Here is a 22,028-nt window from a genome sequence, read left to right as displayed (position 1 = left end):
CCGCGCCCAGCCTTTTTTTTTTTTTTTGAGCAAGGGTCACACTCTGTCACCCAGGCTAAAGTGCAGAGGTGTGATTATGGCTCACTGCAGCCTCAATCTCCCAGGCTCAAGCGATCCTCCCACCTCAGCCTCCCAAGTAGCTGGGGCTATAGGTGCTTGCCACCACGCCTGGCTAATTTTTACATTGTTTTTTGGTTAAGATGGGGTTTTGCCATGTTGCCCAAGTGGTCTCGAACTCCTGGGCTCAAGCAATCTGCCCGCCTAAGCCTCCCAAAGTGCTGAGATTACAAGCATTAGCCACCATGCCCAGCTATGATTCTTGATTGAACTTTGGATTTTAAAAAAACAGCTCTAAAAGAAATTATTGAAAAAATTAGAGAAGTTTGAATGGAATTTATATATTATATCACAGCATATTGTATAAATGTTAAATTTCCTGGGTGTGGTAATTGCATTGCGGTTATGTAGGAGACTGACATTTTTCTTTGGAGATGCATACTGAATTATTTAGGGGTGAAGTGTTGTGATGTCTGCAACTAACTCTCAAATGCTTCAGAAAAGATATGTTTATATGTGCAGAAAGAGAGAAAGATAAAACAAATGTGGCCAAAATGTAAAGTTATTCAGTCTAGGTGATCTCTTTTTTTTTTTTTTTGAGACGGAGTCTCACTCTGTCGCCCAGGCTGGAGTGCAGTTGCTGGATCTCGGCTCACTACAAGCTCCGCCTCCCGGGTTCACGCCATTCTCCTGCCTCAGCCTCCCAAGTAGGTTTCACCGTGGTCTCTATCTCCTGACCTCGTGATCCGCCCACCTCGGCCTCCCAAAGTGCTGGGATTACAGACATGAGCCACTGTCCCCGGCCCAGTATACTCTTCTTGAAACTTGTAAGTGAATTTCTCAAAATAACAAGTTGCGGGAGGGGAGGGAAAACTAAAGACACTGAAATAACACAGATTTAAATCATTTAAACATAAAATACTGAAGAAGGTCCTTTAGAGGCACACCCAAACACCACACTTCCTCCTTTACCTGCTGTACTCAAACATCGATGAAGAGGAGCTAACACTGGCTGGAGCAAATACTTTGCTGCCAATTGTGGGCGTTCTCTTGACAAAGTTATAAAGGTAGTGGTGGCAACTCTCTGAAACTGTCGTGCTGTCAATTTATCCTGAAAGTGAAATAAATCCAGAACCTACAAAAATATTACAAGAAGTAAATGCCAGTTTTTTGCAAGGAATATGACATTAACTAAAAAGAAAAAGCATGAATTTTTTAAGCCAAAAAAAATAAACTCACTTCAATAACACTGATTCAACAGAATTCTTTTCTTAATTTAACATACCCAGGATCAAAGGGTAAGAGAGCTGAACAGGCAGTGTTTTTATTTTTAATTAAAAATTTGTTTTGCCCATCCCTCATACTTGCAGTGTTTTTATTATTTTATCAAATTTATAAAATACAGGCTCATTTTAGGCACATGCATAGGGAGTATTAATTAAGAAAACTCCTTCCACATTTTTCATGTATCAGATTAGGAAAGATCAAAAACTTTGTAACACATTGTGTGGGTAAAAATGTTGGAAAATAGGTACATAAAGCATATCAATCAAAAATTTAAATGCATAAAACCTTTGAACCAATAATTTCAATTCTAGGAATTTTTCCTATGGTAATACTGGTAGTTATGTACAAAGACTTAGGGATATTAACTGTAGTGTAATTTGTAATACAAAAAGAATGGAAAGAACTCAAATGTCCATCAATAGCAATGTACTATAATAAATTATAGTACATTAATATGATGAAATATCATGTGCCCATGAAAATGAATGAAATGATCTCCAAGGTACACTATTTTTTTTCTTTTTTTTTAGATGGAATCTCGCTCTGTCATCCAGGCTGGAGTGCACTGGTGTGAACTCGGCTCACTGCAACATCTGCCTCCCGGGTTCAAGTGATTCTCTATCCTCAGCTTCCTGAGTAGCTAGGACTACAGGCGTGCACCACCACACCTGGCCGATTTTTGTATTTTTAGTAGAGACAGGGTTTCTCCATGTTGGCCAGGCTGGTCTCGAACTCCTGTCCTCAAGTGATCTGCCCGCCTCAGCCTCCCAAACTGCTGGGATTACAGGAGTGAGCCATTGTACCTGGCCAAAGTACACTATCAATGAAAAAAAGCAAAATGAAAGAGAGCATGCTGCATGCTATCATTTAGATAGAAATTAGCACTGGCCTTGTGTGGTGGCTCACGCCTGTAATCCCAGCACTTTGGGTGGATCACCTGAGGTCGGGAGTTCGAGACCAGCCTGACCAACATGGAGAAACTCCATCTCTACTAAAAATACAAAATTAGCCAGGCCTCGTGGCACATGCCTGTAATCCCAGCTACTCAGGAGGCTGAGGCAGGAGAATTGCTTGAACCCGGGAGGTGGAGGTAGTGGTGAGCCGAAAGCTCGCCATTGCACTCCAGCCTGGGCAACAAGAGCAAAACTCTCTCTCAAAAAAAAGAATTAGCATTAATTTTACCATCATATGTGTATATGTTAATGTACGTGTGTATGCACATACACATTAATACACATATACATTAACATATACACATATGATGGTATATGCATAATACACAGAATATCTCTGGAAAGAAATTCATAGCAGTGACTACCTCCGAGGGACTGGAGAACAGGAATGGGAGACTTAGATTTTGGTTTACTCTTGTATGCTTTTTAAATTGTTTGCCATGTTAATTTACCTTGTTTATTTAACATCTACCTTTAAATATCTACCAATATTATACTTGAGTTCCATTCCTGTGCAGTAAGAAAAAACTCAGAGGAAAAAAACTAATTAAAAACACATGGAGAGAAAAGATAATGAACAAGATGAAACTTGAGTTTCGTATTCTAGCTCTGAGAGCGAGCTGGGCCAATCATTCAATAGTGGTAAGGCATTCTTTTTTTTTTTTTTTGAGACGGAGTTCCGCTCTTGTCGCCCAGGCTGGAGTGTAATGGCTCAATCTCGGCTCACGGCAACCTCCACCTCCGGGGTTCAAGCAATTCTCCTGCCTCAGCCTCTTAAGTAGCTGGGATTACAAGCATGTGCCACCACACTCAGCTAATTTTGCATTTTTTTTACTGGAGACAGGGTTTCTCCATGTTGGTCAGGCTAGTCTCGAACTCCCGATCTCAGGTGATCCGCCCACCTCGGCCTCCCAAAGTGCTGGGATTACAGGTGTGAGCTACTGCACCTGGCCTCGCCGTTCTTAAACTGAACAATTAGGTCAGTCTCTTCCACAGGTTTTTATTCATTTATTAAGAAGACTCCTCACTAAACAATAAACTTAAATATTATACTGCTTTTATCTCAATCCTAGAGGAACATTAAAAGTCCTCTTTCTGTACATAAGCTGATAATCCTCAAATGGTCAACAGAAACAAAATGATGTACCTGGGGGCAGATGTCCCGATAGTAACTCTCTGGTGAAAGAGACTGCTGGGGACAAGAGGCCAAAATCGTTGCGATCAGGTCACACTTCTTCCAGTCAGCAGCCGTCGCCTCAGCATCACTTCCACCAGCTGCCCCCGCTGGCACAATGGAGAGAGAGGTCAGCAGCTCACAGCAAATCCCCACAGAAGGTCCCACATAACACATTTGTCTTAAAATTCAGGGTAAAATGCATTTATCTTCTCTATTGAAAATAGCTTATTTTTTTTCTATAAGATAATCTACCCTTCTATACTTTCCTTTTTATGTTATTTCATATTTGTTTATTATTATTATATTTTTGAGACAGAGTCTTGTTCTGTCGCCCAGGCTGGAATGCAGTGGCATGATCTCAGCTCACTGCAACCTCTGCCTCCCAGGTTCAAGAGATTCTCTTGCCTCAGCCTCCCGAGTAGCTGGGATTACAGGCATACACCACGATGCCCAGGTAATTTCTTTCTATTTTTAGTACAGACGGGGTTTTGCCATGTTGACCAGGCTGGTCTCCAATTCTGACCTCAAGGTGATCTGCCCACCTCGGCCTCCAAAGTGGTGTGATGACAGGCATGAGCCACCGTGCCCAGCCTATACTTTCCTTTTGATGCTAGCTTCTGGGAAATTCAGAGAAAAACTAGCACTTAGTCACTATAATGATATTATTCATGTAACTAGAATACTAGCTTCACCATGTTTATTACTATTATTATTATTCTGTCTCCTTGTATGTATCATTTCATCTAAACTGTCTTAAGCCACAGCCGTAGAGTGACAGGGACCAGAATTACTTTACCATCTTAAGCAATTATAAAATTGGACAAAATATATAAACAATGGTTTCCAGACAATGCACAACAAGCAGCCCAGGGCACTGATCCCTGAGAGAAGGGAAGCAAACAAACTGAGCTTGACAACTGCCCTTGTTCACCGCCTGGAGAGTTTTCAGGCGATAGCAAGAGCAGCCCAAATGAAGCCTGGCATCTTGGTGAGTGGAAGAAACATAGTTCAGAGTTCAGGGAGGCCAACGCAGCTGGAATTTTCAGGGCAAAAAATACCAGAGAGGAGGAAGTTACACATAGAGAGAGTTCCAAAGATCTGCAAAAGGGTCCTTTCTCAGGTCTTTGGTAGAGTATGATACCTGTATGTGTGAGGAAAATACCAAAGCCTGGGGCAATAACCAACAGAAAGGAGTAGGTGGGAACAACCCCATGGTTCATAATGGCTGGGAATAGTTGTGTTCCCACTAGCCAGCCTGGGAGGATCTCCTAATACACAGGGCAACAACTAGAATTCTCAGAAGTGTATTGTCTTAGTACAATCTGTATTGTTACACTTAGTACAATACACTTAGTATAATACAATAAGGGGTTAAATTACCTTAAAGGTTGCTGTAGAACCACACTAACACAGCTGAAAAGCCAGGATCAAATGAACTAAACTAATTACAAGTAACTTAACTGCATTCCAGAACAAAGTCCAACCAAGGAATATAAAAATCTGGCACTCAGCAATGTAAAATAAAAATGTTCAGCATCCAGTCAAAATTTACCAGGCATATCCACATGAGGAAATATTATTCAGTCATAAAAAGGAATAATGTTTATGGAGGACTGATTCATTCATGTTATAACACGACTAAACCTTGGCTGGGTGCAGTGGCTCACACTAGCACTTTGGGAAGCCGAGGCAGGTGGATCACCTGAGGTCAGGAGTTTGAGACCAGCCCGGCCAACATGGTGAAACTCCGCCTCTACTAAAAATACAAAAATTAGCCAGATGTGATGACACGTGCCTGTAATCCCAGCTACTTGGGAGGCTGAGGCAGGAGAATCGCTTGAACCTGGGAGAAGGAGGCTGTGGTAAGCTGAGATCACACCATTGCACTCCAGCCTGGGTAACAACAGCAAAACTCCATCTCAAAAACAAACGAACAAACAAACAACATGAATAAACCTCAAAAACATTATGTGAAGTAAAGGAAGCCAGACACAAAAACCATATATTGTATGAAATGCCAATACGGGTAAATCCAAAGGCACCAGGAAGTGAACTAGTACTTACCAGAGTCTGAGAGGAGGGGAGAATGAGGAGTGGTGATTGCTAGTGAGTATGAGGGCTTCTTTGGGGGGATATGGGGAGAGGGTTGATAAAAATGTTCTGGAAATAGATATTGGTGATGATTGCGCAACTCTGTGAATATACTAAACACCACCAAACTGTACTCTTTAAAAAAAAAAGTGACTTCTGGCCGGGTGTGGTGGTTCACTCCTGTAATCCCAGCACTTTGGGAGGCCGAGGCAGGTGGATCACCTGAGGTCAGGGGTCCAAGACCAGCCTGGCCAACATAGTGAAACCCCATCTCTACTAAAAATTTTTTTAAAAATTAGCTGGGTGTGGTAGCATGCACCTGTAGTCCCAGGTACTCGGGAAGCTGAGGCAAGAGAATCTCTTGAACACGGGAGACGGAAGTTGTAGTGAGCCGAGATCGCGCCACTGCACTCCAGCCTGGGAGATTGCAGTGAGCTGAGATTGCATCACCGCACTCCAGCCTGGGCGACAGAGTGAGACTCTGTCTCAAAAAAATAAATAAATAAAAAATAAAAAGTGACTTCTCTGGTATGTGAATAACATCTAAAAAAAAAAAAAAAAATTACCAGGCATGCAATGAAGGAAAACAATATGGCTTATAATTAGAAGAAAAAAATCAACAGAACAGGCTGTGGGCGGTGGCTCATGTCTGTAATCCCAGAACTTTGGGAGTCCAAGGCAGGCGGATCACCTGAGGTCAGGAGTTCAAGACCAGCCTGGCCAACATGGTGAAACCCTGTCACTACTAAAAATACAAAAATTAGCCGGGCATGAGGATGCACACCTGTAGTCCCAGCTACTTGGGAGGCTGAGGCAGGAGAATCGCTTGAACCTGGGAGGTGGAGGTTGCAGTGAGCAAAGATTGTGCCACTGCACTCCAGCCTGGGTGACACAGCAAGACTCCGTCTCAAAAAAAAAAAAAAGAAAAAAACCAATAGAACAGACCCCCAAAAACAGAGATAACACAGAGATAACAGAATTAGAAGACAAGACCATTAAGACAACTTTATTTACTTTTTTTTTTTTTGAGACAGTCTTACTCTGTCATCCAGGATAGAATGCAGTGGTGTGATCTTAGCTCACTGCAACCTCCCCCTCCCGGGTTCAAGCAATTCTTCTGCCTCAGCCTCCCGAGTAGCTGGGACTACAGGCATGCACCACCACACCCAGCTAATTTTCTGTATTTTTAGTAGAGGCGGGGCTTCACCATGTTGGCCAGGTTGGTCTCAAACTCCTGACCTCGTGATCGGCCCACGTTGGCCTGCTAAAGTGCTGGAATTTCAGGCATGAGCCACTGCACCCGGCCCATTAAGACAACCATTAAAATTTGTCCTTGGCCAGGCACAGTGGTTCATGCCTGTAGTCTCAGCACTTTGGGAGGCCAAGGTAGGTGGCTCACTTGAGACCAAGAGTCCAAGACCTGCCTGGGCAATATGGCGAAACCCTGTCCCTACTAAAAATACAAAAATTACCTGGGTGTGGTGGTGCATGCCTGTAATCCCAGTTGCTCAGAAGGCTGAGGCACAAGAATTGTTTGAACCTGGGAGGCGGAAGTTGCAGTGAGCCAAGATCATGCCACTGCACTCCAGCCTGGGAGACAGAGCAAGACCCTGTCTCTGGGGAAAAAAAATTTTAAAAGAGAAAAATAAAAAAGACATAGAGAAAAAAAGACACACACACAAAAAGAGCATTAGTTATTTGCAGGACAACATTAAACATAATATTTGGTGTAATTCAAATCTCAGAAAGAGAGATCTGAGGGGAGTACAGAGAAAAATATTTGAAGATAATGTCTGAGAAATTTCCAAATATGGCAAAACTATAAACCCACAGCTCCAAAAAGCAGAAAAAAACAAAAAGAAACCAACACCACACCAAGGTATATCATAATCAAATTTCTAAAAACCAGCCATAAGAGAAAAATCTTAAAAGAGGGAAAAACAGTATATCATTTACAGAGGAACAAAGATAAGAATGATAGCAGACTTCTCGTCAGAAATGACCCAAGCCAGAAGACAACGGAATATCTTAAAAGTACTAAAAGAAAAAATAAATGTCAACCTGGATTTCTATACCCAACAAAAAATATATTTCAAAAAGGAAAATGAACTAGACTTTTTGAGACAAACAAAAGCTAGAAAATTAATTGCCAGGCCAGGTGCAGTGGCTCACACCTGTAATCCCAGCACTTTGGGAGGCCAAGGCAGGTGGATCACCTGAGGTCAGGAGTTCAAGACCAGGCTGGCCTACATGGCAAAACCCTGTCTCTACTAAAAACACAAAAATTAACCAGGTGTGGTGCTGTGTGCCTGTAGGCCAAGACAGGTGGATCACCTGAGGTCAGGAGTTCAAGACCAGGCTGGCCAACATGGTGAAACCTCATCTCTACTAAAAATACAAAAAGTTAGCCAGGCCAAAAAAAATTAGCCGGGCATGGTGGCAGCCACCTGTAATCCCAGCTACTTGGGAGGTTGCAGCAGGAGAATCGCTTGAACCCAGGAGGCAGAGGTTGCAGTGAACCGAGATCGTGGGCAACAAGAGCGAAACTCTGTCTCAAAACAAAACAAAACAAAACAAAACAAAATTCATTGCCAGTAGACCTACACTATAAGAAATGGTAACTAAAGTTCAGGCAGAAGGAAATTTGCACTGAAATTTTGATCTACGTAAAGAAATAAAGACCACCAGAAATGGCAAATATAAACCTGCCTCAAACCATTTTGGGAAAGAAACAAGGTATGAATAGATAACAAGAAATATATACATGCACAAGTTGGGGGAACTCATAGGAAAAAGAGGGTTCTGATTTTCTTATAGCACCTCTCCAATCTGCATGCCCTTAAGTGAGATCTAACCCTTCTTGGAAAAGGAAGGTGCAAAGAACTGTTTCTAGGGGACAACTTCTTATGGGTAACTGACCATTTCTCATTTCATTGGCCCTAGAAGCCACTGTGGGGAGAACTGAGGGAAGGTAATATTATAGCCACTCTGGACCAAATCTACCAATGTCTGCCAACCACACTGACCTCACTTTTGTCTGATAGGACCAAGGTACATTAACTATGCCAAAAATGAAGTCAAGATTTATTCTTCTAGCTCTCTTCCTTCTTCCCCACATATCCAGCCCTTCATTAAGTTTTGGCAACTCCCCTCCTTAAATATCTCTCAAACCCATTCGTTTCTCTCCATTTCCACGGCTACTGCATTAATCCAAGCCTCCGTGATTCCTCAGATGTCTGCCTTTTAACTGATCTCCCTGCTTCTGCTTTTACCCAATCCATTCTTCACAATACCTCCAGATAGATATTTCTAAACTGCAGATTTGATCATGTTCTCTCTTTCTTAAAACCTGTTAATGGTTTCACATTTCCCTCAGAATAAAGTTCAACATCCTGAACTCAGCCTATCAGGCCTCCCTAAGGTGGCCCCCAGCCACCATCCCTGCTCAATGCACACCACTCTAGCTGTACTCTGCCCTCATTACTCTACCCACATGGAGATATCCTCAGAAGCACTATGCTCATTCCTACTTCAGTTCCTCATATATGCTACTCTCTCTGCTTATAACTATCTTCCCTCACTCTTCAGCTAGTTAATTCCAACTCAGCCTTCAGGGCTCAGTTTAAATGCCATTTCTGTAAAAAAGCCACTAAGTTTGTGGTAAGTTGTTGCAGTAACAATAGGAAACAGGCATGGGATAAGGGAGATAAGGGATTGAACACACAAAAAAGGCAAAGTGTTCACCAGGATAAAGGTGAAGGGGATCCTTGTATGGCAGCTGAGTAGAAGGTAACCAGGATAGAGTAAAGCAGGTCAGAAAATCCAGAGAAAGATGTTTCCAAGAAGATAAAACTGATAGAATATCTGGTGAGTTTTTGTTTGCTTGTTTGAGAGAGAACATCGCTCTGCCATCCAGGCTGGAGTGCAGTGGTGTGATCATGGCTCACTAAAGCCACAACTTCCAGAGCTCCAGCAATCCTCCTGCCTCAGCCTCCCGAGTAGCTGGGACCACAGGTTCGTGCCACCACACCCAGCTAATTTTTGTATTTTTGGTAGAGATGGGGTTTCACCATGTAGCCCAGGCTGGTCTCCTGAGCTCAAATGATCCACCTGCCTTGGCCTCCCAAAGTGTTGGGATTATAGGCATGAGTCACCGTGCCCAGCCTTTTTGATGTTTTTGAATGTATTAAAAGGAGATTTAAACAAAAGAGGGAGAGCTTGAGAAAAGATTAGTGATAAGCACATAGAAAACTAATCAGATGTACAAAAAAAAAAAAGATTAACTTCAGGAAGTACAAAAGAATATGTAAAAAAAAGAAAGTAAACATAACATACAACATAGCTCAGCTGTAAATAATAATTACAGAGTTACAGTAATATAAATACTGAATATTGATCTAACCAAAACTGAGATATAAATATACTAAGGAGATGGGAAAATACAAATGTACTTAGGGGAATGATGCCATTGTTACGAAAGAGAACAAGATCCTCTTCCACTCATGGTGAGAGGTAGATACATGATGCCTGAAACTGAAAAAATTATGAATTCCCATATATTAGAAATATAGAGGTAAATGGCCAGGCGCAGTGGCTCACGCCTGTAATCCCAGCACTTTGGGAGGCCGAGGCGGGCGGATCACGAGGTCAGGAGATCGAGACCATCCTGACTAACACGGTGAAACCCCGTCTCTACTAAAAATACAAAAAATTAGCCGAGCGTGGTGGCAGGCGCCTGTAGTCCCAGTTACTCAGGAGACTGAGGCAGGAGAATGGCGTGAAGCCGCGAGGCGGAGGTTGCAGTGAGCCAAGATCGCGCCACTGCACTCCAGCCTGGTGATAGAGCAAGACTCTGTCTCGGAAAACAAAAAAAAATACAGGTAAATACCAGAAAAAACTCACTGGAAGAGTTCAAAGTGGTTGCTTCCAGAGATGGGAAATGGATTGGAATGGTACCAAGGACTGCTATTTTTCACTATTAGTCTCACAGAACTATTTGACTTTAAATGATGTACATGTCTAATTTTCTCTAAAAAATGAAACAAAAAATATTTAAATTAAAAACTACTACCATGCTTAGCATTGACTTTTTTCCTATTAATGAGAACTTAGATAGTATAATTGGGGAAATGACTCTAAAACTTCATCACAAAGTTTGCGTCTCAATGGTATTTCTCAAAGGTATTTCTGGCTTCAAGAAAATTATTTTACATTTCACTTTTTTTTTTTTTGAGACAGGGTCTTGCTTTTTTTGCCCAGGTTGGAATGCAGTGCCATGACATTGGCTCACTATAGCCTCGAACTCCTGGGCTCAAGTGATCATCCTGCCTTGGCCTCCCAAGTAGCTGGGACCACAGGTGGGCACCACCATACCTGGCTTTTTTTTTTATTTTTTGTAGAAACAGAGTCTTGCTATGTTGCCCAGGCTGCTCTTGAACTCCTGGCCTCAGACAGTCCTTCTGCCTCAGGCTCCCAAAGTGCTAGGATTACAGGTGTGAGCCACCACACCCAGTTTTATTATTATTATTATTATTATTGAGACGAAGTCTCACTCTGTCACCTAGGCTGGAGTGCAGTGGCACAATCTTGGCTCACTGCAACCTCCACCTCCCAAGTTCAAGCGATTCTCCTGCCTCAGCCTCCCAAGTAGCTGGGGTTAGGCGCCCGCCATCAAGCCAGGCTAATTTTTGTCTTTTAGTAGAGACAGGGATTCACCATGTTGGCCAGGCTGGTCTTGAACTCCTGACGTCAAGTGATCCGCCTGCCTTGGCCTCCCAAAGTGCTGGGATTACAGGCGTGAGCCACCATGCCCAGCCCACACCTAGCTATATTTAACATTTACTTTAGGGTTTTTACTTCAACTTTCTGTGTAATGTTTTCCCCGGATATTATAAATTATTTGAAATGGCTTACAATATTGTTCATTCAAATAGGCAGTGTATCACAAGTGTTTTAGGAAAAGAGCAAGAGAATTGGTTTCTTTGGAAAAGAAGTTCATTAAGGACCTCTAAGTTTAACCTGTTCAATCCCTGCAAGGACATAGTTGAGTTTCAGTCAGGTTTTAAAGGTAAATACTAAAGACCAATAATTCACCTCAGACTCTGACTCAAAGGAAAACAGATACCAAAGTCACAGAAACATTTATTTCTTACCACCTGCTCCTTCCAAAATGCCCCGGACTACTGCCTGAACACCATTAGGCCTCATTAACCTTTCAGAGAGCAGCTGTCCACATAGACGCCGAAGCCAAGCTGGGGCCCGACACCTCAGCTGTGTCTTCACACCTGTGCAGGACTGAGAAAAAGAAGAAGGTGTGAATTCTGAATGTCACTGAAATAGATATGATGGCTGGGAACAGTAGCTCATGCCTGTTTAAAAAAAAAAAAAAAAAAAAGGAGAAGAAGAAGAAATAGCTATGATATGTAGACTTATTTATTTATTTAGAGACGGAGTTTCACTCTTGTCACCCAGGCTGGAGTACAGTGGCACAATCTTGGCTCACTGCAACCTCCACCTCCTGAGTTCAAGCAATTCTCCTGCTTCAGCCCCCTGAGTCATTGAGATTACAGGCACGCGTCACCATGCCTGGGTACTTTTTGTATTTTTAGTACAGACGGGGTTTCACCATGTTAGTCAGGCTGGTCTCGAACTCCTGACCTCAGGTGATCCACCCACCTCAGCCTCCCAAAGTTCTGGGATTACAGGCGTGAGCCACCATGCCCAGCTAGACATTATTTTTTAAAAGTCCTGAGTCATACTGACAATTAACAGCGTGCTATACAGACTTCAAAAGAGCAACATTTTTTCCTTAAAAAACAAAAAACAAACAAAAAAAACTTTACAAAACCTTCTTCTGCATTACTTTTAAGAAAGTAAAAAACAGTGGAAAAGCAATGAAATTTCAAACTCATAAACAGACAAATGCATTAGCAATTAAAATGCAGATCTTGGGAACACAAGGTTAATGCAACCCATCTCTGAATGTAGCCCTGACAATCAAATCCAGCTTCCAAGGAAGATTCTTATGAACGTTATTTGCCACTAAGAGGGTGGTTCACAACAGGGAGGGAGCACTCAAGCCCTTGCCTCTGTGGCATTAGCAACTCTGATTCCTGTGACACAGTTCCAAGAAATAGTTGGATTTCTTTTTTTTTTTTTTTTTTTGAGACGAAGTCTCACTCTGTCGCCCAGGCTGGAGTGCAGTGGCACGATCTCAGCTCACTGCAACCTCCGCCTCCAGGGTTCACGCCATTCTCCTGCCTCAGCCTCCGGAGTAGCTGGGACTACAGGTGCCCGCCACCACACCCAGCTAATTTTTTTTTGGTATTTTTAGTAGAGACGGGGTTTCACTGTGTTAGCCAGGATGGTCTCAATCTCCTGACCTCATGATCCACCCGCCTCAGCCTCCCAAAATGCTGGGATTACAGGCGTAAGCCACCGCCCCTGGCCAGATTTCTTTTGTATTTCTTTCCTGCTCCAGTGTGATCTGCAAGAAAGAGCTGGATTTCTTCAAGGGCTCCTTTCTGGGAGTTCTGTGGAGCCACTGTGAACAGACTTGGTGTCCCTTATTGTTGAGGATGGACTAAATTCACTTATTAGCTGGTTTTGGCATACACCTCTCAGCTCGTTCCTCTTCTATCTTTTGAGAGTGACTGCATATTTTGTTCTGCTTTTTCTTGTTGGGTACTTTTCAGAGGCCTATCCCCTGCAGAAGACGCGCAGTTTTAATGTTCTAGCCCTTATTTTGGGGCCCACCTCGGCCTCCCAAAGTGCTGGGATTACAGGTATGAGCCACTGCACCTGGCCCCAGATAAACATTATTTTTAAGAAAACAAAGAAACTATCTTATCCCTAGCAGAATATATACTACTATATGTTTGAAACAAAGGAACTAAGAATAGAACAAATAATATCTCTAGTTTTCATTTCTTGACTTCAAATACATTATCCATTCAAAGAATTAGTGTCCAGATACTTGTGCTGAAAGAACATTTTGTCAAACAGCCAATTTTTAGTTAAAAAAAGAGAAGATCTAGTTTCAGAATGAATAAAATATATCTCACATAAAATTGCCATAAGTCTTTAAAAAAGCGATCATAATATTCTTGGGAAAAGTGTCCATCATTTCATTAGAGAAAAGGTCTTTTAAATTATCCTAAGGGTCAGTGTCATCTAGTTTTATAAATATCATTTTATGATCTAAAAGATGAAAAAGGCTCAACTAGATCATTAAATAGGGAACTAAAGTTATTTAATTTTCTAGAGGAAGCCAGCATACCACACATTATATTAATGAGTCACCCCCAAGAGTCCCCAGGCCTGCGTACCTGGGGTGGTCCTCCCTGGAGGATAAGCAGTTCCCGGACTGCTAAGGGCTGATAGACTTGATCCAACATGTCTCTCAAGGCCCCCCTGGATAGGGTTCTTTCCTCTTCAGTTAGAACCTAAAAGAAATATGCACTTGGCTTTAGTGGAATTCAAACCACACAGACAATAGAAGGTAATGTTTTACAACACTGTACAGAGATACTTGTGAGAGGAGCGGAAGGAAGGTTTCTACCCTCTCTTGATTTCCTTCCACATGGGGGAAGCTGTACTACTAAAACATTCCTGGTCCTCTCTCCATCTTGCTCACTCCACTTCTGGGCAGGTTATGAGACTGATCTTACTGCTGAGGGTGGAGTAAACTCACTTATTGGCTGGTTTTGGCATGCATCTCTCAGCTCGTTCCTCTTCTGTCTTTTGAGAGTGACTGCACATTTTCTTCTGCTCTTTCGTGCTGGGTATTTTTCAGAGGCATATCCCCTGCAGAAGGCGCTGCAGTTTTCCAGTGCTCTTTAAAATGGGTGATTAGTGAGAGTGTCTAATTCTGAAGAGCACTGTTTTGTCTCCTGCCAGGCGCGGTGGCTCACGCCCGTAATCCTAACACTTTGGGAGGCTGAGGGGGACAGATCACCTGAGGTCAGGAGTTCAAGACCAGCCTGGCCAACACGGCAAAACCCCATCTCTACGAAAAATACAAAAATTAGCCAGGCCTGGTGGCGGGCGCCTGTAATCCCAGCTACTCAGGAAGCTGAGGCACAAGAATCACTTGAACCAGGGAGGTGGAGGTTACAGTGAGTCAAAATTGCACCACTGCACTCCAGCCTGGGCAACAGAGCAAGCCTCCGTTTCATAAATAAATAAATAAATAAATAAGCAAGTAAGCAAGCTGGGTGTGGTGGCACATGCCTGTAATCCCAGCTACTTGGGAGGCTGAGGCAGGAGAAGCTCTTGAACCCAGGAGGCAGAGGTTGCAGTGAGCCAAGATTGCGCCACTGAACTCCAGCCTGGGTGACAGAGCAAGGCTCCGTCTCAAAAAATAATAATAATAAAAATAAATAAAAAATAAAGATTTGTCTCCATCTATAAGCTACATCCTCCAGCTTTGCCTTTATGAGCAATAGAGGTAACACTGTTCATCTCTCTTACTCTTCTTAATTCTCTTTTAATTCATTTGGGACTTGGGCAGCAAAGAGGGGTACAATTTTGGGGTACCCTTGAGCCATAACAGTACAATTCTCCTTGATGATTACTGCTCAGGGTCAAACAGTCAGGGTTCTGCCCATTACCGTTTCACACACTGAGGTATGGGTGCTACTTAGAACACAGCTATTGGTGGGACTTTGTCCAGCTTCATAATGTACACCCAGCGTGTTTCCCCTCTGTCAACTCCTTCTCCTGCCTTCCTACTTGGTTCTTTCTCTGTGTTTCCCTTTTCATTTCTCTCTCCTGCCTGAGATCCCCGGGCACAGCTCAGCCTCAGTAACAGTAATAAGACCTGTCAACCTGGATCACACTATCTCAGGGAAGTGCAGGCAGGAGGTGCTGCTAGAAGTGTCAATATGCATAACCTCGCCGGAAGGAGGAGGCACTCTGCTCCTATCACATAAAGGCCCCAGGGAGCTCAGAATTTCATGCCAACACTTGAATGATAGTGGCTTTTAGGCAAACGTTTATGAATGCAGGCAGGAGAGAGAAGAGAAAAGGAACAAGGACAAGGGTGACACAGGCAGGTGATAAAGAACATTGTGAAACCTGGCTGTGGAGGCTGCAGAATCACTGTGCCTGGGGGCCACACTGACCCTTGAGACATTTACATCTTAACAGCTTCCGCTGGCCAGTCCCTATGCTGATGCCAGTGGTCCTCTCATGGCCGGGTAGTGGTTCCTGCTATGTCATCCCTGTAAGTCTTATCTCCCCAGTCAGTGTGTGAGTTATTTGCAGAAAAGGACCATGTCTTATGTGTCTATGATCTCCACAGCAACTTCTGTAGTCTGGGTGCTCAACTGCTTACTTGACTGAGTGAGAGCAACCCCTAACACCTAATAATAACAATGAACATTGATAGAGTTCTGGAGTGTACCAGGCGCTCTATACGTGTTATCTCATTTAATCCTCCCAGGCATTTAATGAGGGAGCCATGATACTAGTATCAGTAGGAATTATATGAGCACTACTAGAGATTGGGCCAGATACTTGGCACACATTATCCTTAATCCTCACGACCACCTTCTGAGGCAGGTATTACGATACACATTTTATAGAAGAAGAAACAGAGGCTCAAAGAAACAGCCTGCAATAGCTGTTTCCCAAAATGATAAGGGACAGGTAAAATGGACTCTACAGGTGTGCAAAGGATGAGTACCCAATAAATGAAACCTCCACCCACCCTGAAAAGATTCATTTATCCATTGGATATGCTTTGGCATATCCAGTTCTGAAGAACTAAGAGTTGCCTTTTATAACAACTATCCACAAACATATTCACATATTCACACACACACAATCTCTCCCTCTCTTTCTCCATGTATATTTACCTCTTCTGCAGGTGTTAGCAGTTTTCTTTTGGTTGGGCAGAATCCCAGTTGGCACAGACCTGCTGCAATATCCCCAAAATGGTGGCAGAATATCAAGCTTCCCAGAGATGTGTGCTGAGCAACGTTTAGAAGGGCCCTGCAGCTGGTGTACAGTCTTCGAGTTGCATCAGGGGCAGCATCGAGACACACCACGTCTTGAACGACGGCACCAAACTCAGTTCTATATCTCAAAGGGACTCCAACACCAGGCATGAGATAGGGGCAAATACCCAAGGTGACTACAAACTGCAAAACGAACTGGACAGTCTTCTGCTGTGAGATACTAAGTGCATCGGGACTCAGGGCAGGAGCAACTTCCGGAGTCCTAGGGTTGGGTTTACCTGGATTGAAATTAGCTGCAAGGAGGAGCATGGTTTCCTTCAAGCACAAAAGCAACAACAAGGTTTCAGAGGTAAAACTCCAAGTGACATCCACAGAGTTTTGTGGCCATTCTGCCTTACCAGCAATTTCATCTCTTAGGAGTTTCAGATTCTTCCACTGAGGATCCTTCAGAAACTTGTCCTCCAAAGCAGACAGGTTAGATTTTAAAGTAGCCAACAAGACATCGTGTTTTGTGACCTGTAGTGAACTGGAGCCTGATCCTTTTGAAGGAAAAAAAAAAAAGGAGAGATTATACACATAGAAAACAAACTGCACTTCTCCCTGTGGAATGCCCTGCCTATTCCAGTTCATCCTTGCAGGCCTGGCCCTGCTGTCACTGGCTCTGGAAAGCCTCCCCCAGGGGTACCAACCCAGCCTATGAAGAATTTAAGACCACATTTTCTGCCTTCCCACAGCACTTTGCATGTAATTGGAGTTAGTATCCTAACATTATAGTTCATCTAGTTTGCTTCTATTCCCCACATGTTTTTAGGGCAGAGACCAGGTCTGAATCATCTTACTGGGCTTAAATTGTAGCCAGAACAGAAATTTAAAAGCTGAACATTTACCGTAGAACATTCATTCAGTCCAGCTGTTCCAGGTGCTGGGGATACAGCACTGAACAGAACAAAGGCTCTGGTCAGGTGAGGTGGCTCATGCCTGTAATCCCAGCACTTTGGGAGGCAAAGGTGGGATGACTGCATGAGCCCAGGAGTTCAAGATCAGCCTGGGAAACACAGTGAGACCCCATCTCTAAAACAACTAAAAGAATCAGCTGGCTATGGTGGTGCGTGCCTGTAGTCCCAGCTACTCAGGAGGCTGAGGTGGGAGGATCATTTGAGCCCAGGAAGTCGAGGCTGCAGTGAGCTGAGACTGTGCCACCGCACTCCAGCCTGTGTGACAGAGCAGGACCCAGTCTCAAAAACAAAATATAACAACAACAACAACAAAAAAAAACAGAACAAAGCCTCTTTCCTCATGGAACTTACATTCTAGTGAGGAACATCACAAAATACAGACACAGTGCTCAAACATTAACCGCATCGTTTCCCCCCAGAATATCTATTTTCAATGGATATCTTTTTCCTATCGAGTATGTTCTCTGACTACAATGGCATTAAGACAGAAAGTATTAACAACAAAACATCCAAAGAGTCTCAAATGTTTGGAAATCAAGCAATGTACTTCTAAATAATCTATGGTCAAAAAAGAAATTACAAGATTTCCAACTGAATGCTAACAAAAAACATCAATATTTGTTGGATATAACTAAAGCAATGCTTATAGAGAAATGTATAGCTGTAAAGCTTATATCAGAAAAGTAAAAAGGACCAGGCACAGTGGCTCACACCTGTAGTCTCAGTACTTTGGGAGGCCAAGGCAGGAAGATCGCTTGAGCCCAGGAGTTTGAGATCAGCCTGGGCAACGTAGGGAGATCCCATCTCTAAAAACATTAAAAAAAAAAAAAAAACTTAGCCAGCTGTGGTGGTGCACACCTGTGGTCCCAGCTACTCAGGGGGCTGAAGTAGAAGGACTGCTTAAGCCTGGGACATAGTGGCTGCAGTGAAAGAAAAGAAAGAAAGTTTAAAGCATAACAGAGAAATTAATGAACATTATGCCAAAAACCAAACAATATACATGAAATGAAAATATTCCTTGAAAAATACAACTTATCAAAACTGTCACAAGACAGAATAAAAACCCTAAATAACCATATATGTATTAGATAAATTTGCTATCTAAAAATCTTCTGCTGGGCGTGGTGGCTCATGCCTATAATCCCAGCACTTTGGGAGGCTGAGGTGGGAGGATCACTTGAGGTCAGGAGTTGGAGACCAAGCTGGCCAACATGGTGAAACCCCATCTCTACCAAAAATACAAAAATTAATTGGGCGTGGTGGCAGGCGCCTGTAATCCCAGCTACTTGGGAGGCTGAGGCAGGAGAATTGCTTGAACCCGGGAGGCAGAGGTTGCAGTGAGCCGAGATCACACCACTGCCCTCCAGCCTGGGCGACAGAGTGAGACTGTTTCAAAAAGAAAAAAGAAAAAGTCTTCCAAGAGATAAAATTTCAGGCCTAGATGGTTTCACTGGTGAATCATTTAAGGAAGAAATAACACCAAGGTTACACAAACTCTTTCAGAAAATAAAGAAGAAGGAATGTTTTTCAATTTATTTTGAGAGGTCATTAGAACACTGATCCCAAAACCTGACCCTGATAAAATCACAAAAAAGAAAAATACTGATCAATATCCTTCATTAATCTAAACTTAAAAATCATTACTTAAAAATCTAAACTTAAAAAACAGTACACATGGCAAACAAGCATATGAAAAGATGCCCAATATCATATGTCATTAGGGAAATGCAAACTAAAACAACAGCCAGATACCATTATATACCTATTAGAATGGCCAAAATCCAGGACACTGACAACATTAAATGCTGACAAGGATGTGGAGCAACAGGAACTCTCATTCATTGCTGGTGGGAATGCAAAATAGTACAGCCACTTTGGAAGATAGTTTGACAGTTTCTTAGAAAGTTAAACATACGATCCAGCAATTGTGCTCCTGGGTATTTATCCAAATGAGCTGAAAACTTATGTCCACACAGAAAAACTGCATATGTATGTTTATAGTAACTTTATTCATAATTACCAAAAAACAGGAAGCAACCAAAATGATCTTCAAAAGGTAAAAGGATTTTTTTTAGAAAGAAAAAAAAAGAATGGATAAACTGTGCTACACTCAGACAATGGAATATTAATCAGTGATAAAAAGAAATAAGCTATCAAGCCACAAAAGACATGGAGGAGCCTTAAATGCATACTTCTAAGTGAAAGAAGCCAGTCTGAAGAGCTATATTCTGTATAATTCCAATTACATGACATTCTGGAGGAGGCAAAACTATAGAGACAGTAAAAAGATCAGGAGTAGCCAAGAGGTCAGGGATGGGGAAGGAAAGACTAGGTGAAGTGTGGTTTTTTAGGGAGGTGAAACTATCCTGTATGAGATTATAATTATGGATATATGACATTATGCATTTGTCAAAACTCATAAAATCATATAACACAAAGAATGAACCCTAGATATAAACTTTGGACTTCAGTTAATAAGAATGTATCAATATTGGTTTATCAGTTGTAACAAATGTACCACACTAATGCAAGATGTTAATAGGGGAAACTAGGTTTGGGGTAGGAAAGGGAGTATATGGGAACTCTCCGTACTTTCTGCTCAAATTTTCTATAAACCAAAAGCTGTTCTAAAAAATAGAATCTATTAATAACTTTAAAAATGCTTAAATATTAGCAAATAAAATGCAGTGATATAGAAAAGAATATAAAAGAATACTTTATTACCAAGTGTTGTTTATGCCAGGAATACATAGTTGGCTTAACACTTGACACTCAATCAGTATGATTCATCTTATTAACAGTATAAGGAGAAAACCCATGTGATCATTTCGACGAATGCAGAAAAAGCATTTGACAAAATTCAACACCTGTTCACGACACAAATTAAGAATAAAAAGGAACTTCTACAATCTGATAAAGGGTATCCATGAACAAACCTACAGTTACCATCATACTTAGTGGTGAAGTAAAATAGACACAGGATGTCTATTCTCACTTCTATTCAACATGTTACTGAAAATCTTTGTCATTGAAATAGGACAAAAGCAGCAATAAAAGACATACAAGAGCAGAAAGGAAGAAGCAAAATTGTTTCTATTCACAGATGGCATCATCGTTTATGTAAAAGCCCTAAGGACTTTATAAAACAAGTACTAGAACTAATAAATGAATTTAGAAAGTTCACAGAATACAAGCAATAAAACAAAAATTAAAAAACAAAAAAACAAGAAATTTTATATTTGCAGCAAAAATGACAAAATGAAATTTGATTTACTTTTATTTATTTATTTATTTATTTATTTACTTACTTATTCATGAGACTGAGTCTTGCTCTGTCAAGGCTGGAGTACAGTGGCACAATCTCGACTCACTGCAACCTCCACCTCCCGGGTTCAAGAGATTCTCCTGCCTCAGCCTCCTGAGTAGCAGGGATTACAGTCACCCGCAATCACACTTGGCTAATTTTTCTGTATTTTTAGTAGAGATCGGATTTCACCATGTTGGCCAGGCTGGTCTCAAACTCCTGACATCAGGTGATCCACCTGCCTTGGCCTCCCAAAGTGCTGGGATTACAGGCATGCGCCACCACTCCCGGCTGAAATTTAAAACTTTTTTTTTTTTTGAGACAGTTTCATTTTGTCTCCCAGGCTGGAGTGCAGTGGTGTGATCTTGGCTCACTGCAACCTCTGCCTCCCAGGTTCAAGCAATTCTCGTGCCTCTACCTCCCGAGTAGCTGGGACTACAGGCACATGCCACCACACATGGGTGATCTCTTGTATTTTAGTAGAGATGGGGTTTCACCATGTTGCCCAGGCTGGTCTCAAACTCCTGAGCTCAGGTGATCCACCTGTCTTGGCCTCCCAAAGTGCTGGCATTACAGGTGTGAGCCACCACGCCCGGCCTAAAACTTTAATTTACAAAAGTTAGGATAAATTTAGCACAAGATATACAAGCTCTCTACACTGAAAACTTGCTGATAAATTATTATTATTTTTTTTTTTTTGAGACGGAGTTTCACTCTTCTCGCCCAGGCTGGAGTGCAATGGCGGATCTTGGCTCACTGCTACCTCCACTTCCCAGGTTCAAGCAATTCTCCTGCCTCAGCCTCCTGGGTAGCTGGGATTACAGATGCCCACCACTATACTCGGTTAATTTTTGTATTTTTAGTAGAAACGGAGTTTCACCACGTTAGCCAAGATGGTCTCGAACTCCTGACCTCCGGTGATCCACCCGCCTTGGCCTCCCAAAGTGTTGGGATTACAGGTGTGAGCCACCATGCCCAGCCAAGAAAAAATTTTAAAGACCCAAATAAAGAAGAGATATATCCAGCTGAGAGAGGTGGCTCATGCCTGTAATCCCAGCACTTTGGGAGGCAGAGGCGGGCAGATCATGAGGTCAGGAGTTCGAGACCATCCTGGCTAACACGGTGAAACCCTGTCTCTAATGAAAATACAAAAAATTAGCCGGGCGTGGTGGTGGGCACCTGTAGTCCCAGCTACTCAGGAGGCTGAGGCAGGAGAATGGCGTGAACCCTGGAGGCGGAGGT

At 42.5% G+C, this 22,028-nt stretch overlaps 1 protein-coding gene across 1 annotated transcript in view; it reads right to left on the bottom strand.

Moving 5' to 3' along the window:
* Positions 1 to 22,028, bottom strand: part of TANGO6 (transport and golgi organization 6 homolog (Drosophila)) — a 289,584-nt gene that overhangs the window by 251,895 nt on the left and 15,661 nt on the right. The window contains exons 2-6 of the mRNA XM_011976674.1: positions 16,425 to 17,065; positions 13,893 to 14,009; positions 11,718 to 11,859; positions 3,445 to 3,581; positions 1,030 to 1,192 (exon numbers count right to left, since the gene is read on the bottom strand). Of these exons, the coding sequence (XP_011832064.1) occupies positions 1,030 to 1,192; positions 3,445 to 3,581; positions 11,718 to 11,859; positions 13,893 to 14,009; positions 16,425 to 17,065 (1,200 nt within the window). The remainder of the gene's footprint in view (positions 1 to 1,029; positions 1,193 to 3,444; positions 3,582 to 11,717; positions 11,860 to 13,892; positions 14,010 to 16,424; positions 17,066 to 22,028) is intronic.

This window comes from Mandrillus leucophaeus, unplaced genomic scaffold, assembly GCF_000951045.1.
Source record: "Mandrillus leucophaeus isolate KB7577 unplaced genomic scaffold, Mleu.le_1.0 Scaffold17, whole genome shotgun sequence".
Taxonomy (NCBI): domain Eukaryota; kingdom Metazoa; phylum Chordata; class Mammalia; order Primates; family Cercopithecidae; genus Mandrillus; species Mandrillus leucophaeus.
The sequence above is the reverse complement of the archived record's forward strand: the minus strand, read 5'-3'. Positions and strand labels throughout refer to the sequence as shown.